The following is an 18,018-nucleotide window of genomic DNA, read 5'->3' as shown; positions in this document are numbered from 1 at the left end:
AAGGTGTGGAGGGGTCGGATGCGGGAGCAATTGTGTCCAAGATGCTGGAGACGCTGATAGAGATGGGGGTATTCCCTCAACCCCTGGAGCTGCACGGGGCGCACCAAGCCCTCGCAAGGAAGCCCAAGGCGAATGAACTGCCGAGGGCCATGGTGGTGAGATTTCATCGCTTCTCGGACAAGGAACTTGTCTTGCGGTGGGCAAAAAAAGAACGGAGCAGCAGGTGGGAGAACAGTGTGATACACATCTACCAGGACCTGGGTGCGGAGCTGGCCGAGAGGTGTGCTGCATTCAACCGTTGAAGGCGACTCTCTTCAGCAAGGGGGTGAAATTTGGGATGCTACACCCAGCGAGGCAATGGGTCACGTACAAGGAACGGCATCACTATTTTGAGACGCCGGATGAGGCGTGGTCATTCGTCAAACAAGAAAAGCTGGACCCGAATTAAAGGACAGTTAAGCTTTGGTGGAATGCGGCGGTGGGGCTGGGTAACCTGGTACTGTTTCTAATATAAGATTGTTTACACTGTTGGGTGCGTGTAAGGGCTGTGGTGGTGGCTGGAGTGTGCAGTGTTTTCGGCAAAGTTGAGATACGGAGGGGGGAGGGGGCCCTGTACTCAGTGCGATTTTTCGGGAAGTTGGCGCCTTGGTTCAACAAGTGTCTCCTCATGGGGCAATGTTAGAGTCTTCTGTTTATTTTTTGTTTCGTATTACTATTTACTCAATGCTGCTGGAGAGGTAGTTTAATTGGTTTATTCATGTGGGGAGAGGGGTCCGGACAATGAGGCGACAGTCTGATCGGCGCCAGGGGCGGGAGCCGCCGGGGTCAGCATGGGTCAGCTGACTCTCGGGAGCGTAGTGGGGGGTGAGCAAGTGCTCAGCTGGTGCTGGGGGGGGGGGGAGGGGGTGTTGGGTCGTGGGGCTGTTTGGGGGGAGGGGAGGGGGGATGCTGCTTTGCTGACAGAGGAGGTATCAATTTTGCGGTAGCAATTGAGGGTCGGGGATGGTGGCTCCCTGTGGCTCAAGGAAGCGAAGGCTCGAGGTTGGCCAAAAAAGGGCGATGGCTAGTCGGCAGGAGGGGGGGTTAGCCCCCCCCCCGTCCAGGCTGATCACGTGGAATGTGGGGGGTTTGAATGGGCCGGTCAAAAGAGCACACGTGTTTGCACATCTGAAGGGGTTAAAGGCAGACGTAGCAATGCTTCATTTAAAGCTCGCAGATCACACGAGATTGAGAAAGGGATGGGTAGGCCAGGTGTTCCATTCAGGGCTGGATTCGAAGACTGGGGGGTAGCAATTCTGATCAGTAAGGGTGTGGCATTCGAGGCTGGGAGAATTGTGGCAGGTAAGGGATGCAGGTATACAATGGTGAGTGGAAAGTGGGAGGGGGTCTGGGTAGTGTTGGTGACTGTCTATGCTCCGAATTGGGATGATGTGGAATTTATGAGACGCATGCTAGGCAAAATCCCAGACTTAGAGTCACATAACCTGATCATGGGGGGAGAGGAGTTCCCTTTTTTCTCCCACGTTCATAAGGTTTATTCCCGCATAGACTTCTTTGGCTTGAGCAGGGCATTAATCCCAAAGGTGGCGGGGACAGAATACTCAGCAGTCACAGTCTCGGACCATGCCCCGCACTGGGTGGACCTGCGGCTTATTGAGGAGAGAGGGCAGCGCCCACTCTGGAGACTGGATGTGGGGCTGCTGGCGGACAAAGAGGTTTGCGGGCGGATTAGCAGGAACATCCAGGACTACCTGGAAACAAACGATACGGGTGAGGTAGCAGTGGCAACGGTTTGGGAGGCTCTGAAGGAAGTTGTCAGAGGGGAACTCATCTCAATTCGATCCCATAGGGAAAAGAGAGAAAGAGCGGAGAGGGAGAGACTGGTGGAGGAGATACTCCGAGTGGACAGGAGATACGCGGAGTCCCCCAAACCGGGGCTACTGAGGGAGCGGCGGAGTCTGCAGGCGGAGTTTGAACTGCTGACCACAGGGAAAGCGGTAGCACAGCTGAGGAAGGCAAGGGGGGCAGTCTATGAGTACGGGGAGAAAGCGAGTAGAATGCTGGCACACCAACTGCGAAAGAGGGAGGCGGCCAGAGAAATCGGGGGAGTAAAGAATAAGGAGGGTAACATGGTCTTGGATCCAGGGGGGGTGAACAGAGTCTTTAAGGAGTGGGTGGGTGGTGGTTGGGGGGGTGGTGGGGGTGGTTGAGGGGGGTGGGGGTGGGTGGGGGGGGGGTTGGGGGGTGTGGGGGGGGTGCGGGGGTGGACGGGGTGGTTGGGGGTGCGGCGGCGTGGTGCAGCTAGAGGCAGCGTCATGTAAAGGTACTAGTCTGGGAGCTTTGATAACGGCTCCTTTGCCGTTCTCGCCAACTCGTTACTCCACAAGTCCGGCGGTGGTGGTGACACTGCGGATCTGGGGACAGTGGAGGAGGTACAAGAAGGTGGAGGGAGTGTTGGTCTGGACCCCGATATGCAACAACCACAGGTTTGTCCCGGATAGGATGGATGGTGGATTCCAGAGCTGGCAGAGGGCAGGCATCAGAAGGATGGGAGATCTGTTCATAGACGGAAGCTTTCCCAGTTTGAAGGCGCTAGAGGACAAATGTAAACTGCCACCAGGAAACGCCTTTAAATATCTGCAAGTCCGAGCCTTCCTGGAAAAAACAGGTAGTGGCCTTTCCGATGCTGCCGCCACTGAGGATACAGGACAGGGTGGTCTCCGGCACCTGGGTAGGGAGGGGAAGGTATCGGATATCTACCAGGAACTGCAGGAGGCAGAGGAAACCCTGGTGGTGGAGCTCAAGGGCAAGTGGGAGGAGGAGCTAGGTGAGGAGTTGGAAGTGGGTCTGTGGGCAGAGGTCCTGGGCAGGGTTAATTCCTCCTCATCATGTGCCAGGCTCAGTCTAATTCAATTTAATGTGGTCCACCAGGCACACATGACGGCAGCGAGAATGAGCAAGTTTTATGGGGTAGAAGAAAGTTGTATGAGGTGCAAGGGCAGCCCTGCAAACCATATGTCCACATGTTTTGGGCATGCCCAGAGCTTAGAGAGTTCTGGCATGGGTTCGCGAGGGCTATGTCCAAGGTGCTTAACACACGGGTGTTGCCGAGTCCAGAGATAGAGATCTTTGGAGTGCCAGAAGAGCTGGGAGTTCAGGGGGCGAAAGAGGCCGACGTCTTGGCCTTTGCCTCCCTAGTAGCCCGGAGACGGATTTTATTAATGTGGACGGACTCGAAGCCCCCGAGTGTAGAGACTTGGGTTAACGACATGGCGTGGTTCCTCAGCCTCGACAAAATAAAGTTTGCTTTAAGAGGGTCTACGCTAGGGTTCTCTCGGAGGTGGCAGCCGTTCGTCGACTTTCTCGGGGAAAATTAAAATGTCAGTAGCAGCAATCCATAGGGGGGGGGGGGGGGGTTGGGGGGGGGGTGCTTCATTGGGATGGGGTGGGATGACTGAGTCGCGTGGGGTAATGTCTATTTAGTTGTTATTGTATATTCTCTTTTTGCACTATGTTAATGTTCACTCTAGTTTGTTTTGTTATTATTGTTACTACTGTTTTATTATGAAAGATTCTGCAAAACGTTTAATAAAAATACTTTAAAAAAAAAAGAAATGTGTCACGATTAATAATACTTCTGGTACATATATTAAAGCTGCAAAGCTTTTTTAAAATGTTAAGGCACCCAATTATTTTTTTCCAATTAAGGGCAATTTAGCATTGCCAATCAACGTAACCTGCACATATTTGGGTTGTGGGGGTGAGATCCATGTAGACACGGGGAGAATGTGTAAACTCCACACGGACAGTTACCCGGAGATCGAACCCAAGTCCTCAGCGCCGTAGACAGCAATGCTAACCACTGTGCCACTGTGCTGTCCATTGCTGCAAAGTTTCTGCGATGTACATGGTCTATAAATATCCAGGCAGTTGTGCCTCTCCTAGTGGTTGCATAAAGAAAGACCATGGAATAGATCATAGAATCCCTACATTGCAGAAGGAGGCCAATCGGCCCATCGAGTCTGCACCGACCCTTCAAAAGACCACTCTATACATGTCCGCACACACACATCCACGCCCCCTATCCCCAGAACCCCATGATCTAACCTACATATCCGTGGACACTAAGGGCAATTTAGCATAGCCAATCCATCTAACTGCACATCTTTGGACTGTGGGAGGAAACCGGAGCACCCGGAGGAAACCCACGCTGTCACCGGGAGAACATTCCAGCTCCACACAGACAGTGACTGGAATCAAACCCAGGTCCCTGGTGCTGTGAGGCAGCAGTGCTAACCACTGTGCCACCGTGCCACCCTTGATTAGAATTTAGATGAGTGGAGATGATTTCTGAGGATTTTGGGGGGGCTGGTGATGCGCCACATCATTTACTGACTTCACCTTGCTGTACTCTGCAGTGTGAAAAATTGTGTCATTTTGAGGCCTTTGTAGGCCTGTGTGCTTGATTTTCTAGGGAGTGAGCTGTCAATACTGTCACATTTACTTTAAAAACATCAGCGGGGGAGAATCGTGGTTAAGTGTGCCAGTGTACTTGGATGTGCCGCAGTCTAAGGTTAGGTGGATTGTCCATGCTAAATTGCCTCTTATGGTGGGGCTGCAGAAATAGGGCGGGGAATTGGCCTCAGGTAGGGTGGTCTTTGGTCTTTGGAAGGGTTGGTGCACTGTAGGGATTCTATGGTTCTAGAAACTTGTGGAGCTGGATCAAATTGTTTGAAATTGATTATACATATAGGGGATTCCAGTGGGAGCCATGAGAAGGAAAACAGTGATAGCCTGCTGTTACCTAACCAAGGTACTCATACTTTACAGTGGTTGAGTTATTTTTGGAAGGTAATCTGTTGTTTTATAGACAAATGTGGCAGCCAAATTGTGTATAGCAAAGTTCCAAAAACAGTGCATTTGATAAATAACCAGTTGATCTGTTCTGCCGGTCTGACCTGGAAGATCAATGTTATCAAGGACCCTGGAAGGATTCCCTGCTTTTCTTTGAATAATGTTTGGCATCAGCAGGAAGACGGGACTTCAGTTTAGCTCCCCGCCTGTCATGATATTCAAACACACACATCATGATGGACACACCAACAGGCAAATCAGAGCACACAACACCACAACCAATCACAGACAAGAACACCAACCACATAAAAAGCACGAGCACGACACCTGGTGGTCAGTAGGTCTGGGGACAAAGAAACAGGGAAGAGCTGTTACAACATCACAAGCAGGGAACCCCCACGTGCAGAGTGCAAAGACAAAACTGTACATAGTAAGTTTGAATAAAATAGCGTTGTACCATATACAACCGTGTTGGCTCATCTGTGTGTCAGAACACCCAACACCACATGGTACAGGAGTGGATCGATACCTGCCTACTAACCTGCCATTCTGGACATGGACCACACCGACGGACCACCGCCGTTGCAGGTCGCGGGGAACCTAGGTACCAATTGGAAGCTCTTCAGGCAGCGATTTGACCTGTACATCCGTGCCACCGAAAAACAGAGTGCCTCGGATGACACGAAGATTGCAATGCTCCTCTTCTACGCAGGTCAGCACGCCACCAACGTCTTCAACTCACTGGTGTTCGAAGAGGGCGAAAACCAGTCCAAATATGACACGGTCATCCTCAAGCTGGACCAGCACTTTCAAGTTGAAGTAAATGAAAGTTTTGAAAGATACCTCTTTCAGCAACGCCTGCAAGGTAAGGAGGAGCTTTTTCAACCCTTCTTGACGCACCTCCGGATTCTAGCGCAGTCCTGCGGTTACGGCACCATCACAGAGTCCATGATCAGGGACCAGATTGTTTTTGGCGTTGCCTCTAGTGGCCTACGCCAGCAGCTTCTTAAAATAAAAAGCCTCACCTTAGCGTCTGCTGTGGAAGCCTGTGTCCTCCACGAAAATGCTACCTGCCGTTTTGCCCGATTTCAGGCGTCCGAGTTGGCACGGAGGGGGTCCCCAGCCGTCGAATCGGCAAGCCAGGCCGCCCACGACGTCGAACGCATCCAGGCCGTCGATTACTTCCCGACCCACGGCCCGGACGACAACGGCCGCTTCCCGCGCTTTTCGCGGTCTCCCGCGCAGGTGCGCGCCAAAAATAACGGCCACAACGAGGGACGCACTGCGCAGGCGCGCCCACCGCAAGATCGCACTGCGCATGCGCAGTGGCGCAACGAACGCCGTGACGTCATGACGTGCGGCAATTGTGGAGCTCTACATTTAAAAGGGCAATGTCCTGCAAAAAACCGACAGTGCCTCAGATGTGGCAAGATGGGCCACTACGCAGCCCACTGTCGTTCGGCTCAACCCATGGATCCGGCGCATCCTCGACAATCTCGCAGACAAGTCAGGACCGTCCAGCCCACGCATCAAGACTTCCAGTTAAGTGATGCAGATGACCAGGATGCCTTCCGCGTTTCCGTCATCGATGTCAACAAGGTCAATGCCATCAATCCAGCCGATGAGTGGTGTGCCACCCTGACGGTCAACCGATCGCGCGTCGCCTTCCGTCTGGACACCGGCGCATCCGCCAACCTGATTGCATATTCTGCAGTCCAGGCCATGAAGGTCAAACCACCCATCACGCCATCCCGGCTCAAGATGGTTGACTATAACGGGAACGTCATCCCGTCCATAGGATCTTGCCAGCTACAGGTAACTCACAAGATGCACACGGCCACACTCCCCTTCGAAGTTGTCGGCTCATCAAAGGACTCGTTACTGGGCGCACAGGCGTGTAAGGTCCTTCACCTGGTACAGCGCATTATGTCTCTCTCTCCAGATGAGATATCCGACTTCCCGGATGCTGAGTTCCACGCAAATCTCCATTCCCTCCTTGCTCACAACCAGGAGGTTTTTGAAGGCATGGGGACATTGCCATACACGTACAAGATTCGACTCAGACCGGACGCCATCCCTGTCGTTCACGCACCTCGCAGGGTTCCTGCGCCACTCAAAGACCGCCTCAAGGTACAACTGCAGGTTCTTCAGGACCAAGGGGTCCTATCCAGGGTCACGGAGCCCACGCCATGGGTCAGCTCCATGGTCTGTGTAAAGAAGCCCTCTGGCGAGCTCCGTATATGTATAGATCCTAAAGATCTGAATAACAACATCATGCGGGAACACTATCCCATCCCGAAACGAGAGGACCTCACCAGCGAGATGGCGCGAGCCAAAATATTCACCAAATTGGATGCGTCCAAAGGATTTTGGCAGATCCAACTGGACCCGGCCAGCCGAAGACTATGCACATTCAACACCCCTTTTGGCAGATTCTGCTACAACCGGATGCCATTCGGCATCATTTCAGCATCTGAAGTTTTCCACCGCATTATGGAGCAGATGATGGAAGGCATCGAAGGGGTACGTGTATATGTGGACGATATCATCATTTGGTCCACCACTCCGCAGGAACACATGCATCGTCTACGACGTGTCTTCACCCGCATACGACAAAATGGCCTGCGTCTCAACCGTGCGAAGTGTGCCTTCGGCCAGACGGAGCTGAAATTCCTCGGGGACCACATCTCAAGGTCAGGGGTCCGTCCCGATGCAGACAAGGTTAGCGCCATCACAGCCATGCCACGACCGGCTGACAAGAAGGCTGTCCTAAGATTCCTGGGCATGGTCAACTTCCTTGGGAAGTTCATTCCCAACCTGGCTTCTCATACAACAAATATGTGCCATCTCGTAAAAAAATCGACAGAATTCAACTGGCACCAATCGCATCAGCGGGAATGGGAGGAGCTCAAGCACAAACTGGTCACGGCACCAGTGCTGGCCTTCTTTGACACGACTCGCCCTACAAAGATCTCAACAGACGCCAGCCAATCTGGCATTGGAGCGGTACTCCTGCAAAAAGACAGCACGTCGTCATGGGCCCCGGTTGCATATGCCTCACGAGCCATGACCCCTACTGAACAGCGCTACGCGCAAATCGAAAAAGAATGCCTGGGCTTGTTAACTGGACTGGACAAGTTCCACGACTATGTGTATGGCCTGCCACGATTTACGGTCGAAACTGACCACCGCCCCCTGGTCAACATCATTAACAAAGACCTGAACGACATGACTCCTCGCCTCCAGCGCATCTTACTTAAACTCAGGAGGTACGATTTCGAACTGATCTACACTCCGGAGAAGGATCTCATCGTGGCGGACACTCTTTCCCGAGCAGTGAGCATACCACCAGATGCGGAGGGGTTCGTGCGTCAAATTGAGGCACACGTAACTCTGACAGCAGCAAATCTGCCAGCTGATGATCCTAGTCTGGCCCACATACGTGCAGAGACGGCGACTGACCCCCTTCTGCAGCGAGTGATGCGCCACATGACGGAAGGGTGGCTCAAAGGGCAGTGCCCCCAGTTTTATAATGTGCGAGATGATCTTACCAACATAGACGGGGTCCTTATGAAATCAGACAGGATCGTTATTCCGCACAGCGTGCGCCAGATGATTCTTCATCAACTACACGAAGGCCACTTGGGCGTCGAAAAATGCAGACGAAGGGCCCGGGAGGCGGTATATTGGCCGGGTATTAATGAAGACATAGCCAACATGGTGCTCAACTGCACAACCTGTCAGAGGTTTCAGCCGGCGCAACCTCCGGAAACACTTCTACCACACGAGATGGTGACGTCCCCCTGGGCGAAGGTGGGTGTTGACCTATTTCACGCGCTCGGCAGAGATTACATCGTTATTATAGACTACTTCTCAAACTACCCGGAAGTCATGCCTCTCCATGATCTGACGTCGTCCGCAGTCATTGGGGCCTGCAAGGAAACATTTGCTCGCTATGGCATTCCAAGGACTGTCATGTCAGACAATGGACCCTGCTTCGCCAGCCGTGAATGGTCGTCCTTTGCCGCAGCATATGGTTTCACTCATGTGACATCCAGCCCTCTACATCCACAATCGAACGGGAAGGCTGAAAAGGGTGTCCACATCGCCAAGCGGCTCCTGTGCAAGGCGGCTGCTGCCGGATCGGACTTTAACCTTGCCTTGCTGGCCTATCGATTGGCCCCGCTATCCACGGGTCTCTCGCCAGCGCAGCTACTAATGGGTCGCTCCCTCAGGACGACGGTACCTTCCATCCTGGCACCAACAACAGACCATGAGGCGGTTCTTCGGAACATGCAAATGCAGCGTGATCGCCAGAAAAGTCGGTACGACACACGAGCGACGGACCTGCCCCCCCTGTCCTCCGGAGACAAAGTACGCGTCCATCAACCGTATGGTGGCTGGTCAGCACCGGCCGAAGTCCTCCGACAAGTGGCTCCCCGCTCGTTCCTGGTTCGCATGCCGGATGGTTCAGTGCGTCGCCGCAATCGGCGCGCCCTTCGCCGACTTCCACGCTCACAGCCACACAGTACGCACACGCCAGATCCTCAACAGGCTTCCGAGGATGACTTTGTGGAGCTGCCGCACATCACGCCCTTTCCATCGCCACCCATGGCCATGCCTGCACAGCAGCCGGTGGTTCTTGATCCACCCTTGAGGCGATCAACCCGAACTCGTCGCAAGCCCATTAGACTGGACTTATAATACCGTTCATATGTTTAACAAGTTGCACAATTTTACATGATAACCTGTTGTTGTTTATCGTTCCAGATGTCGTCTGACTGGACAACTGTTCAAGTTTTTTTTTTTCTCTTCTTCTCTCGTTCGCATTTATGTTATGTTATGGTACAACTTGATTCATGTGACGCACCCGACATCGCCCCATGTACATAGTTCCGTCATATGCACATGCTGCACACGACACACACACACTCTTAGATGCACTCACGACACGATCATATTTATTACCACGTAGGCACATATCTTTGTAAAAAGGGGGGATGTCATGATATTCAAACACACACATCATGATGGACACACCAACAGGCAAATCAGAGCACACAACACAACCAATCACAGACAAGAACACCAACCACATAAAAAGCACGAGCACGACACCTGGTGGTCAGTAGGTCTGGGGACAAAGAAACAGGGAAGAGCTGTTACAACATCACAAGCAGGGAACCCCCACGTGCAGAGTGCAAAGACAAAACTGTACATAGTAAGTTTGAATAAAATAGCGTTGTACCATATACAACCGTGTTGGCTCATCTGTGTGTCAGAACACCCAACACCACAGTGTGTATAGCAAAGTTCCAAAAACAGTGCATTTGATAAATAACCAGTTGATCTGTTCTGCCGGTCTGACCTGGAAGATCAATGTTATCAAGGACCCTGGAAGGATTCCCTGCTTTTCTTTGAATAATGTTTGGCATCAGCAGGAAGACGGGACTTCAGTTTAGCTCCCCGTCCAAAAGACAGCTCCTTCAGTGCAGCACCAAAGTGTTGGGACATAAGCCATCAACCTTTTGACTTGGGTGGGGATGCTACGACTGAGGTAAACTGACACTTCTAGCAATAGAAATGGCACTGAGGAGTGCTTTATTTATTGCTTATTAAAAATCAATTTGCGTTCTGCATGTGGGATGTCAATCATTACAGACAAAATTCATGTGCACTTCTTACTGCCTGTGATCAGCATGCTTTGTATGGAAGGAAGTGTGCCTCTTCTTACCCTGTTTGAATGTGTATCCCAATTAAATAATTCAACTGCAATCTTTTGTGAGTTTAAAAACAAAGGTTATATATTCTCTCACACTTACCCTGAATTAAAGGTAACAGACGTATTTGTCCTCTCACACACAAAGATTAGATACAGATTAAAGTTATATCAGTCTCTGGTTTACAATTTCTGGTCTCCCGTGTGGCAGGCCTGTAGCGTCTTGGATGGTTTTGATGCTTTAAAGTTGAAATGGAGGTCTTGTAAAGCGGAGGGTTCACAGCAGGTTGTGAGGTTTCTGGGGCGTCATTCTCCGCCGGCGGGAGTCTCCGTTTTGCCGGCGCCCGGGGGTTTCCCAACGGCGTGGGGGTGCCCCACAATGGGAAACCCCATTGACCGGCCGGTGTTACGGAGACTCCCGCCGGCCGGTCGGCGCAGAAATGTGGCGGGGCGGGTAGGAGAATTTCGCCCCTTGTGGTTGAATTTCTGAGGGGTTGGTTCTCAGGTAAACTTTACATACTTTGGCTGCCTGATGTCTCACATCTGTAGTGATCTTTACTTGGGTATGTACAGAAGGGGCTGATGGGCAATGGAAAGACCAGTAGGGGGAGCACTGCCGTGTATAAAAGGGGGAAGCAAGCAGCCCTCTGGGCTGTTGGGTGGATTAGGCCGTGAGGAGAACAGAGGCAGAGATTTAGCTCAGGGCTGCTAGTGTGGTCAGGCCTGGTTGTAGTGTATAGAAAAGTTGTAACCTTTCTACTAGTACAGTTCTTAAAGTAAGAACTCACGCATTTAAGTTATTTAAGTTGTGTTGCTCAATAAACCTTCTGTAAAACTTCTGGACGACTTTGAGCCTTCTTCCAAAGCCTCTACTGTAACTGAGTTGAGTAGCACAGATTACCTGCCTTACAGGTAACAAAACAACATCTTGATTACGAGTCTGGTTCAGACTGGCTGAACTGATGGTTTGATGGTTTAAATCTAACTAGAAACGGTTCCTGGCTGATCCACTAAGCAGACAATGACAACATAGCTGTCTCACCAAGTGACTTTCCACAAGTTCAAATCCTTTTCCAAAAGTGTGTTCTTTTTTTGTTTTTTAAAAATAAATTTAGAGTACCCAATTCTTTTTTCCAATTTAGGGGCAATTTAGCGTGGCCAATTCACCTGCCCTGCACATCTTTAGATTATGGGGGTGAGACCCACGCAGACACGGGGAGAATGTGCAAACGCCACACGGACAGTGACCCGGGGTGACGATCGAACCCGGGTCCTCGGCGCCGTGAGGCAGCAGAGCTAACCACTGCACCACCATGCTGCCGAGCGGTCCGGACCGTAGTCTGGAAATTCCATATTCTTTTTGGTTGGCAAAGAGCTGTGTGAATTCCATGGATGGCTGCGAATGTCCGTATTTAATTAGGTATTTGCTTGGGACTTGCCACTGTTTGTAGCTCAAATGTCAATGGCCACATGACTTGTAGCATCCATTTGGTTATGTCTAGCTTTTAAAAATATTGACTGATATTTCATAATATCGCCATCCATAGACTTGGTGGGGAGGAAGATTAACCATGACCACTGGGTGGAAAGTGGCAAGGGCAGCTTGGCAGCAATACAAAATCTCAGGAGGAGAGCAGGACTAGATTTAAGAGAATGTTATTTTACCAGAAGCCTTAACCTTTTCTTTTCTTTTTCAAGAATGACCAAACCCCGAAACTACTGAATCCATGGAATGACTTCAACACTGACTTCAGCACAGTTGAAGTCTTATGTCTGTCTGACGAATGCCTGCTACGATCTTCAAGGAAAGACGAGGCTTCACTTCTTCACAGTGAAACAGAAGTGGAATGCTCTTTTACCATGTCTCCTCCTCCGGACAGCACTTCAAATGGTGAAAAGACCAGTTTGTTACAATCTATGAATACAGTAATGTGCGCAGTCCTGGAGGAAGGCTACAAAAGCCAGATCCCTGACATCAGCAGGTCATTGTCAAAGCAGCCACTACTTTCAAATACTTCAGAAAAAAGTACAAGCGACTTTGAAACTGAAATAAATACAGCTGACGGAGCGGAAGAAAACTGGTGCCCACAAACTACTGATGAAAATGGTGTGTTTCAACAAATAAATAAAACCAGTGCAGATTTGAAGAACTCCTTAAGTTCGACGGACTCGCAAATTGCACCTTGTCTAGACAGCTCAAATGATCCTGTGTTTGACAACTGCTGTAAAGTAGACAAAAATGTGCAAGAAGATACTGGAACTGTGGATCCGAACCTGCAGAGTCCTCAACAAGATAATCAACCAACTAACCCAGTGCAAACCTATATCACAGTGGAGTTACTGGAACTTATGCTAAACAATGAAATGTAACTGCTGTAGGCAGCAAGTCTCCCACATCCAGAAACCTCGTTTTTAGAATTAAAAACAAAAATAATTCACAGCAGGTCTGTTGGAATATGCAACGGGAAAAATTATGTTAATATTTCTGGAGTTCTGCCAGAACATTAATCTATTTTTTGGCTTTTGTGGTTCATGTCCATTATTTTTAGAATTTTATCTCACCATTTTCAGTATTTTTCTTTTTAAATTCATTGGGCGGGATTCTCCGTTCCCCGACGGCGTTTTCATAATCAGTGATCAGGCGGAGAATCCCTTTTGGCGCTGAAATTGGGGGTGGCGCCTGTTTGAAGCAGGTTTCATATACTCAACCGCCTCCAAAACGGTGTCATTGCAGCATGCACCACACGCCTTTGGGATGGCCTCAGTGCCTCACCTGAAGACCCTCCCCGATGCCCCACCCACGGTGGCTCGAGTTTCCAACTGTGCAACTGACATGTGGGGCGAGATTCTCCGACCCCCCTCCGGGTCGGAGAATCGCCGGGGGCTGGCGTGAATCCCGCCCCCGCTGGTTGCCGAATTCTCCACCATCGGATATTCGGCGGGGGCAGGAATCGCGGCGCGCCGGTTGGCGGGCCCCCCCCCCCCCGCGATTCTCCAGCCCGGATGGGCCGAAGTCCTGCCGCTAAAATGCCTGTCCCGCCGGCGTAGATTAAACCACCTACCTTACCGGCGGGACAAGGTGGCGCGGGCGGGCTCCGGGGTCCTGGGGGGGGTGCGCGGGGTGATCTGGCCCCGGGGGGTGCCCCCATGGTGTCCTGGCTCGCAATCGGGGCCCACTGACCCGCGGGCGGGCCTGTGCCGTGGGGGCACTCTTTCCCTTCCGCCTTCGCCACGGTCTCCACCATGGCGGAGGCGGAAGAGACTCTCTCCACTGCGCATGCGCGGGAATGCCGTCAGCGGCCGCTGACGCTCCCGCGCATGCGCCGCCCGGAGATGTTATTTCCCCGCCAGCTGGCGGGGCACCAAAGGCCTTTTCCGCCAGCTGGCGGGGCGGAAATTCGTCTGGCGCAGGCCTAGCCCCTTAAGGTTGGGGCTCGGCCCCCAAAGATGCGGAGCATTCCGCACCTTTGGGGCGGCGCGATGCCCGACTGATTTGCGCCGTTTTGGGCACCAGTTGGCGGACATCGCGCCATTTCCGGAGAATTTCGCCCCTGGTCTCCAGCGGTCGGGAACCTGGCGTGGCGGCTGTGGACTGCATCCAGCGCCACCACAGTCCAGCGCCACCACAGTCCGACGGGAGCCATGCTGCCGGTCACGGTGGGGGGGGGGGGGCGGGGGTGCAGCCGGGGGGGCAGCCTCGAGGGCTGGGCCAGGGGGCCACTATTTGGCAGGTCGGGTCCTCGCAGAGCCAGCGCCATGTTTCCCGGCGCAACCGCTGCAGGTCGTCGCCGTGCGCATGCAAACGGCCATCCTCCGGCCGTTTATTTTGCGGAGACCGGGAGTTTTATGCATACGCTGCACTTAGCCTCAGAAACGGAAATTCCAGCCCATTGCTTTTAGTTCTGAGCCACAACTGATCCCTTGTAATACTTGTCAGAACCATTATAAGGAAATAATTCAGGCTCAAATTACCACCCACCAACCAACACCCTGCTCACAGCAACAAAGCCTGAGTCATACTATGGTCCCTGCCCCCAATCGTCAATCCCAAAATGGAGGAGGTGGCTACAAGACAAATACTGGGAAACAATGCAAGCAAGAAACCAAGGTCTAAAATATGTATTTGTATGATAATAATCTTTATTGTCTCAGGTAGGCTTACATTAACATTGCAATGGAGTTACTGTGAAAAGCCCCTAGTCACCACACTCTGGCTCCTGTTCGGGTACACGGAAGGAGAATTCAGAATGTCCAATTCATCTAACAGCACGTCTTTGTACAAATCCTTAATGTTTACATTCCTTTGTCTATTGCCTTAACAGAAACTGCACCAGGGCTGCAAAGTGCCATGTCACAGAGTCATAGGCCGTGGTTTTCTGGGGCAGTTCACCACGGGCGCAAATCCTCACTGGGCATGGACCTGATTATCATGAATTTAAATATTCTGAAACAACTTATTGCCGTTGCTTCCCCGGTCATCAGATGTTCACACCACTAGTGTAATGTAATGCCGGTGGAAATCACTACTGGTTTGCAAAAACGGAGACCAGTCATGGTGATCATGCTTGGAAGTGAATATAGCTCCCGGGTGGTGAGGGACATGGCTGGGCAGTGCTCTGGCGCTGCCCCCTGGCGCCCAGTGCCAAGTTCGCAAGAGGGCGCGGGGTGGGGGGAGGGGGGGTGGATGAAACCACAATGCTGGCGATGATAGAGGGGAGGGGGGTCAGGTCACCTGGATGTCTGCATGATGGAGGGAGAGGTTGCCCCTCTGTCTTCAAGAGGGTTAGGGGTGTTCTCGTCTGCCAGGGGCTCTGATGTCCGTTGGTGGGGAGGGGGCGCGGGGACCTTCACTTTGCCTTTGCAATCCCCGAACTCTGTGGAGCTGGACTTGCCGGCTCTGTCAGGCCCGCCCTGCCAGAATGACGGCGCAAAACACGCCCCTCTGCTATTTGTTTGAAAAAATGTCAGAAGATCTGAGGCGGGATTCTCTGCAATCAGCGCGATGTCCGCCGACCGGCGCCAAAAATGGCGTGAATCAGTCCGGCATCGCGCCGCCCCAAAGGTGCAGAATCCTCCGCATCTTGAGGGGCCGAGCCCTCACCTTGAGGGGCTAGGCCTGCGGCGGACTAATTTCTGCCCTGCCAGCTGGCGGGAAAGGCCTTTGGTGCCCCGCCAGCTGGCACAAAACTGACTTTGCCCTGCGGCGCATGCGCGGGAGCGTTAGCGGCCGGTCACTGCATCTCCGCGCATGCGCAGTGGAGGGGGTCTCTTCTGCGTCCGCCATAGTGGAGACCATGGTGAAGGCGGAAGGAAAAGAGTGCCCCCACGGCTCAGGCCCACCCGCGAATCGGTGGACCCTGATCGCGGGCCAAGCCACCGTGGGGGCACCCCCCGGGGCCAGATCGCCCCGTGCCCCCCCCAGGACCCTGGAACCCGCCCGCGCCACCTTGTCCCGCCGGTAAGAGAGGTGGTTTGAATCTCGCCGGTGGGACAGGTATTCAAGCATTCAATCGCCGGGGGGGGGGGCCTGCCAACCGGCGCGACACGATTCCCACCCCCGCCGAATATCCGGTGCCGGAGAATTCGGCAACCGGCGGGGGCGGGATTCACGCCAGCCCCCGGCGATTCTCCGACCCGGCCGGGGGGGGTTGGAAAATCCCGCCCCTGGTGTGGAAACCTGGCTGTGTTTCTGGGGTGAAACATGCTGGTTTTCAGTCACAACCTGACCCTTTGCCATTTTTCAGGAAAATGCCATCCATCGAGCTTTATTGTACATTGTGTTTACGCCAGCCATCAAGCACCTTTCTATTCTAATCCCACTTTCCAGCACTTGGTCTCTAGCCTTGTATGTTATAGAGTTTCAAATGCTCATCTAAATGTTCCTTAAAAGTTGAGAGGGTTTCCACCTCTACCCTCCTTCCAGGGGAATTCCAGATTCCCACCGTCCTCTAAATCTCCTGGTCCTTAACTTAAATCTATGCCCCCTAGTTATTGACCCCCCCCCCCCCCCCTGACTAAGGGGTACAGTTCCTTCCTATCTATGTCCCTCATGATTTTGTACACCTCGATCAGGTCCTCCTCAGCTTTCCTTCAGCCTAACCAGCCTCTCTTCACACATCCTGGTGACTCTCCTCTGCACCCTCTCTAGTGCAATCACTTCCTTCCTCTACTGCGGCAACTAGAACTGCACACAATGTCAGTATGTGTTGCAATTGCATACCACATTGATGAAGATAGTGATGTGCAAATTTATTGGAACTAAATATATGAAACTATTTGCTCATCCAGTACTGGAAGTGTAAAAGCAGTCAGATAATTTAGCAATAGTGGAGGAGTCAAATGAAGTGGTGAGCTAGAAGAGTGTACTGTCAGCGGACATGTGAAACTAATGCCATAGATGAGATATAGGAGGTGGTCAAGAATAGGCACCAGAGGGTAAAGCAGGAAAGAGAATACATTGCAAGTGGGAGCAGAGATAGTGGAAGAACTTGTCTTAATTTTTCAAACTTTTCTAGATATGGGTGGGGGTGTGGACCTAGATAGGGTGCTCTTTCAGAGGATCGGTGCCAACTAGATGGGCAAAATGGCCTCCTTCTGCACTGCAGGAATGATATGATTCTATATGGGGGAGGAGCCAGAGGGTTGGAGAGTGGCAAATGTGACTCCTTATTCAAGAAAGGGTGGCAGGACAGTCCCAGCAATTACAGGTCAGTTAGCCTAACATCAATGGTGAGTAAGGTTTTGGAATCATTAGTCAAGGAAAATAAATCAACAGGGTCTTAGAGAGGTTTGAGTTATTTAGACACAACTAGCAAGGATTTGTAAAAGGCAGATTGTGTGTGACTAATTACATTTTTTGATGAAGCACTGGAGAATGTGGATGAAGGGAATACAATAGATATATGGATTTAAGAAAGGGTTTCACAAAGTGCCAAATAAAAGGCTGGTTAATAAAACTGAGGCTTATAGAATAGGAGGGCTAGTGAGCAATGGGATAAACATTTGGCTTAAGAATAGAAATCAGTGAGTTGTGGCAAATAGTTGTTTTTCGGACTGGATGGTGGTAGACAGTGATGTTCCCCAAGGACTACTGCTTTTTCTGCTATGTATAAATTACTTAGATCTTGGAATGTGGAGTGATAGCAAACCTGGAGAAGTGGCATCAGTGAAGATGATATGAATTGTCTGCAACAGGACATAAATAGGTTAACAGAATGGGCAGACAAATGACAGATGAAATTTTATACAGAAAAGTGTGAGGTGATGCACCTTTGAAGTTGACAGGACATATTGAGAGAGTGGTTAGCAAAGCATATGGGGCCTTGGCCTTCACTATTAGAAGCACTGAGCACAAAAGTGGAGAAACTGTTTAAAGCTCTCGGAGAGTATAACGTCCAGTTCTGGTCACCACAGGTTCGGAAAGATGTGAAAGTTCTTGAGAGGGT

At 51.6% G+C, this 18,018-nt stretch overlaps 1 protein-coding gene across 2 annotated transcripts in view; it reads left to right on the top strand.

Moving 5' to 3' along the window:
- The window catches only part of LOC140409002 (interleukin-6 receptor subunit beta-like), a 245,129-nt gene extending 232,118 nt beyond the window's left edge, over positions 1–13,011 (top strand). For both annotated transcript variants that reach the window (XM_072497015.1, XM_072497016.1), the window contains exon 17: positions 12,272–13,011. In XM_072497015.1, the coding sequence (XP_072353116.1) occupies positions 12,272–12,943 (672 nt within the window). In that variant the 3' untranslated portion in view covers positions 12,944–13,011. The remainder of the gene's footprint in view (positions 1–12,271) is intronic.
- The last annotated feature ends 5,007 nt before the right edge of the window (positions 13,012–18,018 follow it).

This window comes from Scyliorhinus torazame, chromosome 3 (genome assembly GCF_047496885.1).
Source record: "Scyliorhinus torazame isolate Kashiwa2021f chromosome 3, sScyTor2.1, whole genome shotgun sequence".
Lineage (NCBI taxonomy): Eukaryota > Metazoa > Chordata > Chondrichthyes > Carcharhiniformes > Scyliorhinidae > Scyliorhinus > Scyliorhinus torazame.
This window is presented reverse-complemented; position numbering and strand designations above follow the sequence as displayed.